Genomic DNA, 14,743 nt, shown 5'->3' with positions numbered 1-14,743 from the left:
GGGCGGGGCGGGAAGGTCGCCACGCAAGTCGCCGGCCTCGGCTCGCTGCCTTAAACGGGGCGGAGCAGCGCGATTTTTCGCTTCCGACGTGTTTCCGGCCTTAAAGGCATTTCGCCCTTCCCTTTAAGACGCACCGCCCCCTCTCACTCATTCCCAAGATGGCGGACCTACTGGGCTCCATCCTGAGCTCCATGGAGAAGCCACCGAGCCTCGGTGACCAGGAGAGTCGGCGCAAGGCCCGAGGTGAGGATCCCAAATTCACAGCCGCGTATCTTCGCCCGATTCTTGGGACTACACTCTTCCCTCTCTGAATAATGCCACCCCCTGCCCTAAAAGACCCCCCCCAGGCCACTTCTGAGACCCTCAGAGTCCCTAAAAGGCCTGCCGGCCCGCCCGCTATTCTTTGCAAACAATGATTGGCTACCTTAGCCTATCTCCTGCCTCCTGTCTCCTGTGCCTATCCTGAGTTCTTGTTTGCGATTGGTCAATGGACCTGCCTGTCTGTTGGTGGTGAGCTCTGATTAGTAGGATGCCTTTCTTCCGATTGGAGGATGTCTTATTCATAGCCTCGGTCCCGCGTACCTCCAGTTCTATTACGATTGGGTTTAGGGCACGCCCATCCACCCGTCTGTTCCCCTCTATTGGCTAGCTCAACCAAAAGCTCTACCTTTAAAGTGTTGCCTCTTCTGACCGGCCTCAACTTTAGCTCCTCCCATTGGTTGACTGGATCCATGCCCCTCCTTGAGTTAACCCAGTCCCTCATACCTTCTACAGCCCTTTCCTAACTGCAGCCTTAAATTCCTGTGCTACCCTACTAGATCGTGATGTTGATTGGAGAGATGAGAATACCCCGCAGGCTCAGATTCGCCACCTCTCCCCCTCCCCCCAGCCCCCGCGCTGAGTAGCGAACCAGAAAGCTCTCTGGAGTTTGGCAGCCAGGGTAGGGTGAGGCCGGAAGAGGCCTACTCAGTGTTGGTTCGGAGAGCATGGGAAGGACCCTGTGGGAAGGACAGCCTCAGGTGCATCTAGCTCCCAACCACGTGAGCCTTGATCTTGGGCAAGCCTCATACCGGCACCTACTCCCCATCTGCCCAAAGGAGACAAGATGCTTTCAGAATGTTCAAAGACTTAAATATCTTTAGTCCCTTATTTACGAAACTTGTGGAGCCAAAGGTACTCATCGAGGGGATTACAGACCATGTCTGGGAAGTTTATTAATGATATACAGAATTTTAATAACCAATTAAGTCCTTTGAAAGAAATACATGTGTAGGAGAGATTAATTGGGAATCCCAGGCTTGGGGTTGGGGATTTGGCTCAGTGGTAGAGCGCTTACCTAGGAAACGCAAGGCCCTGGGTTCGGTCCCCAGCCCCGGAAAAAAAAAAAAAAAAAAAAAGGGAATCCCAGGCTTGCCTGAAGTGAGCTGAGCAACAAAGAATAGGTAATTCAATTCAGTAAAGGGGGTGAAGTCTGTTCAAAAGCTATGGGAAAGCAGAACTTAATAAGAAACAGGAGTTAGAGTTACTTAATGTTCAGATGAGTAACAGGAGTGCTCACATCAGCTGTCAGAATAGGAGGCTTTAGCCACTTGCCTTGGGTCTCAGGTTACTAAGCTGAATTTGGAACCCAGATGTGACTTCGCAGCCTTAAAGTTCTTAATTCTACCTCCCAAGATGCAGAAAAGATTGGAAAAGCAATTAGAAAACAATGAAAGGCCAAGATAGTGAAGTCAGACAGACAAGAACCTCCTAGTTTGTCAGGCCTTGAACTCTGATGTTTTTAACTGGACAGGAGGTGAACAGGGTTAACCCTCCAGCAGCTTATAGCCTCGTAAGAGGGGTAGGGGTGGGGTGGGTGTGGGAAGATGGGACAAAACTAAACAAAAAAAGCATGTCTTAAGCAGTGAATGTGCTTAGAGCATGGAGGAAGAAGTCTTGACTCGTGAGGAATTGGTGTTTGCAAGAGGAGGAAGAACATTCCAGAGAAAAGGAACAACATGCAGAAGCATGGGGTGACTAGAAAGTAGGAAGATTCAGTATCACTTTGGGGACTCAGTCTTGTGGAAGAAGTGGGCCTAGGATTTTGAAATACCAGAAGAAAGAGGAAGGGACATTTGAGGCTGAGGAACAGGAGGAAGATGCCTGTGTCCAAATCACAAGGGGCAGCAAACACCTACCATGGAAAAAGACAGGCAGGGTAAGAGACCCGGTTAAAAGTAGCTCGGTGGGCTGGAGAGGTGGCTCAGTGATTATGAGCTTAAACTGCACTTCCTGAGTTAGATTCGCAGAACCCACATCAGGTTACAGTTGCTTGTAACCCCGCTCCTGGGGGAATCTGACACTTCAGACCTCTGTGGGCACTTGGATTCATACATATACACATATGCATAATTAAGATAAAGATAAATCTAATGAAAAAAGGTAGTCTGAGGGCTGGGAATGTTAGTCAGTGGTAAAAAACTTACTTGGCATGTGGAAGGCCTTAGGTTCAATCCTCAATACCACATCAGTCAATCCTAGGCTAGCATTATCTGTAAGTTTGAGGCCAGCATGTATTTCTTAGTGAGTTTCAAGTCATCCCGGGAGTCTCAAAGCTAGGTGGTAGGGAGAGAGGGCAGGCAGGCAGGTACTGCTTATAGTTGGGGTTGCACCTCAGTGCCAGAACTCATGTCTAGGTATATTCCCTGGGGTCCATCTGTCCCCTAAGGGCAGAGAGGATGATCTGGTACAAAGGCAGAAGCTGAGAAAGGGGAGGAGCAGTCAGTAAAAGAGTTGAGTTTATTTATGGCTAACTTTAGACACCTATACCCCCAAAGAAAAGGGTGATGTTTTAGGGTTCCTATTGCTGTGAGGAAGCACATGATTTCTTCAGCACCCAGACCTCAGTGCCCAAGAAAACCCAGCATGGCCAAACCTCTCACAACACTAGACTCAAAATCAGATACCTGCCTGCTTCTGAAAGGCATGCACTCCCACAACCAACTTTTAACTTCCTATATTGTATATACATACATATATACATATATGTATATATGTATACATATACATACCCACTTCTCTTACAAGGCTATAAGCTGCTGGAGGGTTAACTCTGTTCACTTCCTGTCCAGTTAAAGACTTCAGAGTTCAAGGCCTGACAAACTAGAGGTTCTTGGTTCTTGGTTCTTTTCTTACCAATTTCTATCTTAGGGTTTCTTTTTTTTTAAGATTTATGTACTATTTTATGTATTTGTGTACACTGTCAACTGTCTCCAGACCCAGCAGAGGGGGAATCAGATCCCTGCATGGTTATGAGCACCATGTGATTGCTGGGAATTGAACTCAGGACCTCTGAGAGAGCAGTCAGTGCTCTATCATCAAAGGAAGTAAGTCAAGGCAGGAACTGAAGCAGGGAAGTGGTGCTCACTGGCTTGCTCCTCGTGGCTTGCTAGCCTGCTTTCTTACCCCAGGACTACCGGCCCAGGGGTGGCACCACCCGCAATGGGATGGACCCTCCCATATTAATCATCAATGGAGACGGTACTCCACAGACTGGCCTACAGACCAGTCTTATGGAGGCATGTTCTCAATTAAGGTTCCTTCCTCTCAGGTAACTTTACCTTGTGTCAAGTTGACAAAACAAAAACAGGACAGGTGAGAAAGGTGACAGATGAGCCATTTTAGCTTCATCCCGATCTTTGGTGTGGAGGGGGGACACTATAAAATATAGGAAGTTTGCCTTAATTGGAACACCCAGGAGGCAGAGGCAGGCTGATCTCTATGAGTTCAAGGCCAGCCTGGTCTGTATAGAGAGTTCTAGGACAGTCAGGGCCATATAGAGAGAAACTCTGTCTCCAAAAAAAAAAAAAAAAAAGAAAGAAAAGAAAAGAAAAAAGAAAGAAAAGAGTGTGTGTGCGTGTGTTATATACACACATGTATATATATGCATGTACAATATAAGAAGTTAAAAGCTGGTTGTGGAAGTGCATGCCTTTCAGAGGCAGAAGCAGGCAGGTACCTGATTTTGAGTCTAACCTGGTCTACATAATGAGTTCCAGGCCAGCCAGGACTGTATAGGGAGATGCTATCTCTAAAATAGTAATTATATATATAGAGAGAGGTAAAGATAAATCATTCCCCTGTAGCCAGTGTATACTGTAGGTATTGAGTGAGTGCTAATTGGGTGTCTGGTAGAGTTGGTAAGTTGGGTGTGTGTGATTCTATGTGACTCGCACTACACTAAGCTCTGGAAGGGAAAAACTGTTTCTGCCATCTTGGTACTCTGGGTCTTAGCACAGTTGCAGAGTGAACATCAGGGAATCCTTGGTAAGTGAACAGTAGCCCTACTGTCTTAAGCACAGAGCTTCCCAGTGGTTATCACACATCCTTTCACCTGACCAGCTCACTACCCATGCATCAGCCCCGGCCTCATGTGCTCCTTTCTCGCCCCTAGAACAGGCTGCCCGCCTGAAGAAACTGCAAGAGCAAGACAAACAGCAAAAAGTGGAGTTTCGTAAAAGGGTGAGAGCAACTGGAGAGATCAGAGGCAGCTTCTGGAAGGATTTGCAGTAAGAGCTGGAAGTTGAGGACTTGGTTGTACTGACAGTGTCTCCAGATGGTGGAGCTCAAAGCCCATGGCCGGGAACTGGGAAAGCAGTGGGAGGTTTTAAAAAGTGTGGTGGAGCTGTCATCTCATGTCCTCCCCTTTCCGTCTCTCCTAAGATGGAGAGAGAGGTGTCTGACTTCATCCAGGACAGTGGACAGATCAAGAAAAGGTTTCAGCCTATGAACAAGATAGAGAGGAGCATACTGTGAGTGTCTCTGCGCTTGGGGAGGCAAGAAATGAGCAACAAAGGGACATGAACGAGCCATCAGGACTAGACTCTTCATGGCTCATGTACATACTGTCCTGTCTTCTCTTTGCAGACATGATGTGGTAGAGGTGGCTGGCCTCACATCCTTCTCTTTTGGAGAAGATGATGACTGTCGCTATGTCATGATCTTCAAAAAGGTAACAAGCCTGGCCCACTCCCTGCTCAGCCTATCCCTGCACCTGAGCAAATGACACGCCTCATATTTGGACCTTGACTCTGTCTTTCTCTTCATCTCTAGGAGTTTGCACCTTCAGATGAAGAGCTAGATTCCTACCGTCATGGAGAAGAGTGGGATCCCCAGAAGGCTGAGGAGAAGCGGAAACTAAAGGTGAGCTGATCCTGGCAGGCCCTGAAGCCCATAACCATCACTTGGAAGAGGCAAGCTGGCACCGGGGCCTTGAGCACAGGTACCCTACCTCTGTGCCCTTAGGAGCTAGCTCAGAAGCAGGAGGAGGAGGCAGCCCAGCAGGGACCTGCGGTTGTGAGTCCTGCCAGCGACTACAAGGACAAGTATAGCCACCTTATTGGCAAGGGAGCAGCCAAAGATGCAGCCCACATGCTACAGGCCAACAAGACCTATGGCTGTGGTGAGCCGTGGCAGGAGCTGGGGGAGAGATGGGGGAGAATATAGTTTGGGGGAAGTGAGCAGAGACTGAGATCTTGCCCACTCTCCCCTCTGCTGCCAGTGCCTGTGGCCAACAAGCGGGACACACGCTCCATAGAAGAGGCCATGAATGAGATCAGAGCCAAGAAACGTCTGCGGCAGAGTGGGGAAGAGTTGCCAACCACCTCCTAGGCATCCCACCCACCTTGCTTTGACCTCCAGCAAAGCAGGGGCATGGAGGGACAAGGCTGCTGCTATCAGGACCCATCCTGGAGCTCCATCTCTAAACTATGAGGCCCTGCCAGCTGCCACTCAGGCTGGAGGAGAAGCAGGTGTTTATCACTGCTGGAATTTGGATGTATGGTTTGTGTGTGTGTGTGTGTGCGTGTGTGCGTGTGCGCGTGTGCGTGTGTATGTGTGAAAGAGAGAGAGAGAATGCATGTGTATAAATGTGTGAGTGGGTATTTAATCTGTATTATTCTCTATTACCCTTGGAACTTTCTTCCCCATGGGCCTGGGTTACTTTACATTGAATAAACAGTTTGACCCAATGTTCTGACTTGTAAATAGAAATGTGGATACTAAGCTAGTGGTGGCGCATGCCTTTAATCCTAGCACTTGGGAAGTAAAGCAGGCAGATCTCTATGAGTTTGAGGCCAGCCTGATCTACAGAGAAAGTTCCAGGACAGCCAGAGCTACATAGAGAAACCTTGTAGGAAGGAAGGAAGGAAGGAAGGAAGGAAGGAAGGAAGGATGGATGGATGGTGGATGTTACTTCCACTGGCAGAGAAACGAGTTAGATTGACCAGTGTAAAGCTGCTGTCTGTGTGAGCTAATGATGGCCGATAATGAGCACTGCTGCTGGGCCGCTTTCACACTGTTTAATTTTTGTGATGCTAGAGATTGAACTCAGGTCCTTATGACTACTGGGCACTCATCACTACGCCAGCATGATACTTCTGTTAGATTTGTGTGTATGAATGTTTTACCTGCATGTAAGGATTTGCACCATGTGCATGCCTGCTACTGGTGGTGCTCAGAAGAGGGCAATGGAGTCCCTAGAACTGCAGTTACTAATAGTTGTGGGCTGCTAGGTGCTGGGAACTGAAGCCTGGTGCTTGTAAGAGCAACAAATGCCCCTAGCCACTGATGCCCCCTAAGCTTAAGCCCAAGCTGTCTTGAGACTTGCTATCCCCTCCCTGTCTCCCAAGGCCTAAGCTTACAGGTGTAAGCCACCATACCCAGCTAAGACAACGTTATTTGTAAGGCTAAAGCCAGGCTTTGTGTCCTGGCTTTAGCAGTGCTAACTCTGCTGTGTTGAATAAGCTATGTTCAACTCATTGTGCCTTGGTTTCCTGGTGCATAAAAGGGGGGATAAGAAAGGTAAATGTCTGATATGGCTGTTTCAAAGCTCATGTGGGTTAATAATGTCAAGTATTTTGCACACTTCAGATCCTCACAAGCTCCACTGAAGTGGTAAATGACCTCATTATCCTTTAATCCTCGAGATGCACTCAGTCTGGCTGCAGTCTGATCCAGATCCCTCCAAGACTGAAAGCACAGGACCCTCAGTCCCTCTCTATCCCAAGCTGCCTACCCCGGGGCGGCTTCCACCTTCCACTGCCTCCCCTCCAGCTCCTTTTCACAAACAGTTGTGCTGTCCCTAGCTTCATTTCAAAATTCAAAATCCTCTGTTCTACATCCACTGAGTTTTCAAATCCCTCACTTCCTTGTCAGAGCAGGTCACATGATATTCCCTGCCTTCTTCCTTGCTACCTGTTTACCCATCCCCCCGCCCCTCCCACTCCACAGCCCCTGCCCCTCTCTGTCCTTCCTGGCGAGCTCTTCTGTTCCCTCCTTCCTTCCAAGGAGCACACCATGGTCTTGTTTGGCAGTGTTTATTTCTGGGAGAAGGGCTTGAAGGCCTGTGTCTGTCCTGTGGAATCCTGGAATCTCCAGCTTCTCATTTGGCCTTTGGATTACGGAACTTTCGTCCAGCAAAGACAGCTTTGTCTCCGAGAGCCTCCTCAATCCTACAATACAAAAAAAAAGAAAAAAAAAAAGAAAATCAGAGCTACTACCTTCTAACCCAGGCGCTCCTTCCTCACCCCTCTGTACAAACTGTACCTCATAAGCTGGTTGTATTTTGCCAGACGCTCTGAACGGCAGGGAGCACCAGTCTTGATCTGAGGTGGGAAAAAGATTTGGAGGAGTTGGTTTGGGCCCCAAAAGAACAGGCTGTAGTAGTATCTACCTTAGGTGGCCCAAGTGATACCAAGGTGACCAAGGAACCTGGTGAAATACTCGGTAGAGGGAAACCCTGAGTACCTGTCCTGTGCAGAGTCCCACCACAAGGTCAGCAATGAAAGTGTCTTCGGTCTCCCCAGAGCGGTGGCTCACCATCACTCCCCAGCCATTAGACTGTGCCAGTTTACAGCTGTGTGGGAAGGACATTTGATGAGGCCTTAATGTGAGCACCTCGATAAGAAAGCCAGGGGCAGGCAAGGTAGGATTGCCGTTTGTTTTGGACAGTGACTGAGTTCTTTGGGAAGTAGGAGAGATTTTGGGTCTTGGATTAGGGTGGTCAGAAGATGGTAAGAAGAACACAATACAGGAGGGAGGTTAAGGGACATGGCAGAGCCACAGTGGCCAAAGTCTGAGAAACAAGCCAAGAGTTAGTCATAGCCCATACTTGGCCAAGAAGCTTGAGTAGGCCAGGTGCCCAGGGAAAGGCACTCATGGCAAAGGCCGCAGCAGTGGCTTGAGCTGGAGCTGAGGGGTGGCCACAGTGAGCCAGGAGGCACTCACGCCTGGATGGATTCTGTCACAGAGCCGATCTGGTTGACCTTCAGCAGCAGGCAATTGCAGGCCTTCTTCTCAACAGCCTGAGCAATCCTCTTGGGGTTGGTGACTGTCAGGTCATCTCCCACAATCTGGATGTCCACCCCAGAGAGGAATGAGGTCCATGTTGCCCAGTCATCCTGGTCAAAGGGGTCTTCAATGGAGACCACTGGTAGGGAGTTGGGAGCATAGATGGGTTAGAGACAGAGACCTGATGGAGGGGTGACAGGTGGCAGAGGCTAAAGGGAGGCAGCGATGAATGAGCTAAGGATGGAAAGCACCGGGATTGTGACAACGCTGAATACTGAAACCCGTGTTAGGTAACTGCAGGAGACAGGCAGGGAAAGGCAGGTGGAAGCCTTACCGGGATAGTTCTTGATAAAGGACTTGTACAGCTCCCCAAGCTTCTCCCCACTGATGTGCCTCGCAGGATCATCAGGTGACTTGAAGTCCAGATCATACTTCCCATTGCGATAGAATTCAGATGCTGCCACATCCATGCCAATCACCACCTTGTCTGGGTAACCAGCTGCCTGAATGGCTGTCTTTAGTAGTTCCAGGGCTAGGAGGGACAAGAAATGACCTGAGGCTCTGGTATCCCTGTATTCGCAGCCGTTCCCCACCCCACCCCCTCAGGAGGACTCAGGCTGTCTACGCCCCAGGATGCTCAGCACTGACCCTCATTGTTCTCCAGGATGTTGGGTGCAAAGCCACCCTCGTCCCCCACATTGGTGGCATCCTTCCCATACTTGGCTTTGATGACCCCCTTGAGGTGGTGGTAGACCTCAGCGCCAATGCGCATGGCTTCCTTGAAAGAGCTGGCTCCCACTGGCAGAATCATGAACTCCTGCATGGCCAACTTGTTTCCAGCATGAGAGCCCCCGTTGATCACATTGAAGGCCTGGGACACAGAAGTGGGTGCTCAGAGCTGGGTGGCATAGGGGTCAAAGGTGAGAGGGAACTGGAAGTGGAAGCTGCACTCTGCCCCCTAGCTCAATGGTCTAGGATGCATCATTGTACTCCTAAGAGCCTTTCCCTCTTTGTACAAAATGGTAACAATGCTTACTTCCCTACTGTTCAGACAATTAAGAGAAATCAAATATTAATACAACAAGGAATAATTTTATGGCATTCTAAATGAATGAGCTTGTTTCACTCTCAAAACACCTCTATTAACTGTACACTCTTACTAATTTTTCTTTACAGATGAGCGAAGTGAGGCATGAGGTTAAATAATTTGCCTAAGATCACACAACTAGACAATGGGAAAGGCGAGGGTCTGAACCCAGCAGGTATCTCTGGAATTGTAAGGCAGTCTTCTTAGTAACAATAAACGGTAACGTTATTATGTTCTGTCTTGCCCACGCAGGGCTCCAAGGATGGACGTGACTGGGGTAGCAAGAGAATGAAGACAAGACAGACTGGACACACAGACAGGACAGAGTGCTCTCTGATGGAAAAACCTCAGCACTCCAGAAGCTCGATGTGTTTACTACACAGAGCTCACATGTTTATTATATGGAGCTGAGCAGAGAAGTGGGTCACTGCATACATATAAACACGGAGTGGGGTTTATGGTATACGGCTGGACCACAGGAGCAGGTTAAGGGGATCTTGGTAAGAGCAGTCTTTGGAGAGGAGCAGTCTTCAGACCATAAACACCCAAAAAGGAAGGGGCTATGGTCGATATATTATCCACCTACTCTCAACACTTGCACTTGGTCACCGAGGAAGGACGAAGGCTTCATCATGCCTCTGAACCTTAGCCTAGGGGAGGCTTTGACATTCCTCGATGAGTTTGAGGCCCTGGGGTCTCTGACAAGGCTGGTTCATGTCACAGCACACATTTACCCAGGTAAATGGAGTTCTTTCTGCACCCTACAAAATCCAAGGGGCTACTACTAAGAGGACAACGTTCTAAGTAGTTTCAGAAGATACAAAGATAGACTGAGATCTTTGCCCTGAAGACGCTTTCACATCTGACTGCAGGAATGAGACAGGAGTGAGGTCTGAGTAGCTGGCCTGAGCCTGGGGTGTGAAGGAAGGGACCTGGCAAGGGAAGGAAGCCTCCAGAGGCTTAACTTTAGATGGTGGGAAAGAAGGAGGGGCTGGAGCCCAGCAGGAAAGACTTCATTTCAGGAAATGCTTCTTTGGAACAGGATCTGAAAAGGTAGATTTTGGGGGGAGGGGGGTGCTCAAACATTCCTAGCTAAGGAGGGGCAGCTGTCAGAGAGATTCAGCACGAACACACTCACAGGCACGGGAAGTACAAGGTCGGGATTCCCTGCGAGATCTGCGATGTGTCGGTAGAGAGGGACCCCTTTCTCAGCTGCTCCAGCTTTACAAACAGCCAGGGACACACCCAGGATGGCATTGGCCCCAAACTTGGCTAGAGAGAGGCAAGCAAGGAGAAAGGATAAGAGCTCTTACAGGTTTGGGGCTTAATTCCTGGACCATTCCCTCCTGTCACCCCAGGAAGAACCTTCCTAAACCACTTGATATTAAGGTTTTGTTAACTCATCTCTCTTTCCTGGCCTGTGGATCTCTGAGAGTTCACCCCCTCCCTCTTCCCTGGGCCAAGAGTTTCATATGTGTCTACTGCCAGCCAGCCAGGCCTGGCAGAAGCCAGGCATCAGGAAATGCCTGTGGAATGAATAAAAGGCTACCCGGCTACGGCTACGGTGTGCCCCAAGATGTGGGACAGAAAGAGCCTAGCCAGCTGTCAGTGGTTTCTCTTCCACCCTCGCTGCACACCGCACCCTCCCCACCTCTGGCATCTCACTCACACTTATTCTCTGTTCCGTCCAGCTCAATCATAAATTTGTCAACTTTTTCTTGATCCACAACACTTAGTTTCTGAAAGAGGCAGAGGTTGGGTTTCCTAGGAATCAGTCAGGTACTGTGCAGGATGAAGGATGAGGGAAAATACTCAGAGTGGGGCTGCCTGGGGGAAGGCACAGGGTCTCAGGGAGGAGGGAAGGGGAGCTGGCTCCTCGACTTGCCTTTTCCAGCAGAGCAGGACCGAGAGTCTTGTTGATGTGCTCCACAGCCTTCAGCACTCCTGGAGTCCAGAGAACAGGTTCAGATGTCTGAGTGGGTTAGGCCTCTTCCCATGTGGGGCCCCTGACTTTGGGGTCCAGTCCTCTCTCCCCGAGTCAGCTCCTCCCGGGCTGGGTTAGTCTCTGCTCACCTTTCCCCAGGTATCGTGATTTGTCTCCATCTCGTAGCTCCAGTGCTTCATAGATACCCGTGGAAGCTCCGCTTGGCACAGCCGCTCGGAATCGACCTGGGCAGGAGGAACTGGCGGATCAGAAGGAGTCCACCCACAAAGGTCTGGGGTCACCTCCCTGGACCCAGGAATAGGAGCAAATACAGAGACTCCTGCTTCCCCCAGCTTTGGGGCCAGGAAGAGAAGAGAGTCTGCAAAGAAGTCTGGGGGAAGGAACCTCTGACGAAGGAGAGGATGTGGCATAGAACTCTTGGGGAAGGAGCCAGTGAGGCTGAGGGTTTTCTGAGCAAACCATTTCAGCAGGCCTGTGTTACCCTTGGCTGTGTGCAGGTCCACCTCCACTGTGGGGTTGCCCCTGGAGTCCAGGATTTCTCGGGCAAAGATTTTTTGCATGGCCATGGCTGCACCACAAGAGATGTGAGTGAGTGAGCAAGCGTGGACAGTTGATCCCTTAAGGAACTAGAAATCCCTTGCCCTTTTAAGAGTCTTCTCCACCCGAAGAAGGCAGGTGCTGGAGCTAAAAATACCCTATAAAAAGGTCACAGACCAAAGAGGAAGGCAGGCTGGTCCCCTCCCCCCCCCACTGGAATAGCTCTTGTTGCACCCTCCCAATCTGAAAATCAAGGGCTCATAACTTTATAATTCCCCAGACGACACCACTCCCTGGATACTTCACCAAGTTTATGCCTCCTTGCACCTTTATGATTAAGTAATCTGCTTGCCACATCTTCCTACACCTCATACCTATCTGGTTCTCATTGTCCCATTCCCAAATCCTCCTAGATCCCAGATTCTCTGCCTGGCTCGATTGTGTCTTATCTCCTTCCCCATTCTTTAGAGTCTTTCTTATATCTGTCAGTACCCTTCTGTATTGAGTTCTGCTTCCTCCAACCTGGCCTCTCTCTTTCAAGTACCCTCTGTCCTAGGAAGAAAAAAGCCAAAATCCCCCTCACTTTTTCCAAGCAAGCACCACCCCGCCCGCACCTGCACACCGTGTAACTGACGTTTTTCCAAACCTGTAATGTCTTCTTTGGAACTTTGAGTAGAGTGTCTAGGTAGCAGCTGGGACAGTGTCAGCTCACCCCCTCTCAGGCTGGGCATTTATCTCCAAGCCACCCTGTACCCCAGCCAGCCCCGCCTCTCTCATTCCATCCTCCTCCCCTCACACGGGGCAGACAGCCAAGTGCCCACTACAGCCTGAAGCAGAAGACTCTGGCCTAGGGCATGTATCCCCTTCTCAAAAGTTAGTGACTACCCTCATGCATTTTCTTTCTGTCCCCAAATAAAAGTCTCTACTTTGAAGTCCACTATTTGGGAAAGCAGGAGAGAGGCTTCTGATGGAAGGGTCTTTCCCCCTCGAACTTACATTCCCCACTTGCAAAGGTTAAAGAGAAACCAAGTGCCCTTTTTAAAAGGCCAGGGGTAATCTGAGCCCGGCAGGCTGAGGAGGGGGCCTAGAAAAGGGGCTGCAAGACTGACATGTACACGTGCTCGACTTGGAGGCAGGCGGTGCAGGCCACGCAGTTGGGGGAAGGCATCAGTGATGCTGAGCAAGCTCTGTGGTCTAAAGTCGACACCCCTCGACCAAAGAAGGCCAGCGCTTTCACCTCTCAGGGTCCTCATAACAGCCATTTCGGCACCACTCCGCCCTATCCTCTCTTGGCCAGTGATGAGCGATGAGAGGCCAGGAGACGAATATAGACCAGCACTGAGCGTTGGCCTGGCGCCTGACAGATACTGCTGGGACAGCATTTATGTCCCTGCGTGAAGCCTAAGTGGTGAGGAGTCCTTTTCCCCACCGACTGTGGGCGCTTCAGCGTTCAACCCTTGCCTGTCAAAAAATGGTATTATACCACGAATGGAAAAAAAAACAAAACTATGAATGGACGGGACAAGGGGATGACCCTTTGTAAGCTCTTGGACGCCTGTGGCCACTCTGTCCATCCATTTGCAGCACCGCAGGAAATGAATCTCTGCACTCGGTAATTCTCTCCTCCTTGGCAGGGCCAGGGCTAGTGTGGGGTCTGCCCCGCGCTCCGCGGAAGCCTGGCGGGCCGACCGGCTCTTTTCCCAGGGCGCCTCAGCTTTTCACTCGCCGGCGCTGGAGCGGGTGACTCACGCAGCGGCAGGCTCTCGAGCGCTCCTTCCCCTCCGCCCTACCCTCGGGGTGGCCCTTCTTGCCTCCACCCTAGGGTCCCCACCTGCCGTCGCGTCCCCGTCCCGCCCCTCCCCTCTTATCTCTTGCCACTCCCGGCAGGATTTTTTCACCCCCGGGCGGGAGGCGCGCAGATCAGAGGTCAAGGGATGGCGGGCGCAGACCGCCACGTGCCCCAGCTCGGCCCCGCCCGTGACTCAGCCACGCGGCTGTCGAAGAACTAGGGCTGGGGTGGGGGGGAGCGTGGGGAGCCAGAATTTTGAGATGAACATCAGGGAGCCTAACCCAGCTCCAGAGAGGCAGCGAACCAAATCCCTCCACTGGGAGAGGCTGCATACCCCAGCGCCCCTCCTCCGAGGGACCGGAAGCGGCCGAGCCCCTCGGAGGCTAGGGTCCCGAGTGATTCCTTCACTCCCTCCAGCCTCACCGGCCTGCCATTCCCCCCCTAGACCTGCACGGCGGCAAGTGACCTGATCGTACACAAATACTTAGCAAAAGTTTTACGGGAAAAGAAGAAAGCCCCAATGGGTCCAAAGTAGAGGGGACTTTCCTCTTCTTATAAAAGTTGTCATTCTTGGTACTTTAGTATTCTTCCGCCTTGAAAAATGAGTCCCGTCGTGTCACCCGGCTGGCGCCCCTATTCAAGTGACCTCTGTAATCAGGGTTCAGGCATGGGGCGAGGCTCTGAGCTGGAGCGGATCCAGCGAAGGGAATGATTCCTCTGGAATATAGGGACGCGCTCGAATGAACCCAAGTGCGTCCACGGCAGACGGTTGGGACAGGTGCCCTTGTTGGAGACCTTTAGTACTGAAAATTACTAGAGTATTATGTCAATTTCACTTTTGTTCCCTTATCGTTTAAGTAAAATGTGGAGAAGGGAGCAGCCCACAAAACCCAGGGCGTCTGCCCGTCCCGCCTGCTGGGGACGCGTCTTCCCGGTTAGGAAGGTCCAAATCTGTTCTGCCAGGCGCGCGCTCGCGCAGCCAAGCCGCTAGCCCCAACCGCCCCACGCGCTGTCTTCTCACTGCCCCGGCGCAGGCGCGGGCGCACGCGCCGCCGCC

General features: G+C 50.8%; 2 protein-coding genes across 4 annotated transcripts; one reads left to right on the top strand and one right to left on the bottom strand.

Moving 5' to 3' along the window:
* Positions 1 to 22: 22 nt before the first annotated feature.
* Positions 23 to 6,008, top strand: Spag7 (sperm associated antigen 7). Its single transcript, XM_032913146.1, has 7 exons — positions 23 to 243; positions 4,433 to 4,500; positions 4,702 to 4,790; positions 4,906 to 4,990; positions 5,092 to 5,181; positions 5,284 to 5,440; positions 5,540 to 6,008. Exons 1-7 carry the CDS (start codon positions 159 to 161, stop codon positions 5,647 to 5,649), a joined length of 684 nt encoding a protein of 227 aa, XP_032769037.1. The 5' UTR covers positions 23 to 158; the 3' UTR covers positions 5,650 to 6,008.
* A 1,331-nt stretch (positions 6,009 to 7,339) lies between these two features.
* Eno3 (enolase 3) lies at positions 7,340 to 14,681 on the bottom strand. Of its 3 annotated transcripts, none has more exons than XM_032914378.1 (12): positions 13,647 to 14,681; positions 11,842 to 11,928; positions 11,489 to 11,584; positions 11,301 to 11,359; positions 11,085 to 11,154; positions 10,554 to 10,687; positions 8,977 to 9,199; positions 8,663 to 8,860; positions 8,266 to 8,467; positions 7,786 to 7,894; positions 7,585 to 7,643; positions 7,340 to 7,490 (listed from the first exon to the last, which is right to left on the bottom strand). In XM_032914378.1, the coding sequence occupies exons 2-12, from the start codon at positions 11,924 to 11,926 to the stop codon at positions 7,421 to 7,423; spliced, it is 1,305 nt and encodes a 434-aa protein (XP_032770269.1). In that variant the 5' UTR covers positions 11,927 to 11,928; positions 13,647 to 14,681; the 3' UTR covers positions 7,340 to 7,420. The 3 variants fall into 3 exon arrangements, with proteins under 3 accessions (XP_032770269.1, XP_032770268.1, XP_032770267.1); XM_032914377.1 differs by lacking the exon at positions 13,647 to 14,681 and adding an exon at positions 12,544 to 13,396; XM_032914376.1 differs by lacking the exon at positions 13,647 to 14,681 and adding an exon at positions 13,135 to 13,396.
* Between the last annotated feature and the right edge of the window lie 62 nt (positions 14,682 to 14,743).

Source organism: Rattus rattus, chromosome 9, assembly GCF_011064425.1.
Source record: "Rattus rattus isolate New Zealand chromosome 9, Rrattus_CSIRO_v1, whole genome shotgun sequence".
Taxonomy (NCBI): Eukaryota; Metazoa; Chordata; class Mammalia; order Rodentia; family Muridae; genus Rattus; species Rattus rattus.
Note: the sequence above shows the minus strand (reverse complement) of the source record. Positions and strands in the feature narration are given on the sequence as shown.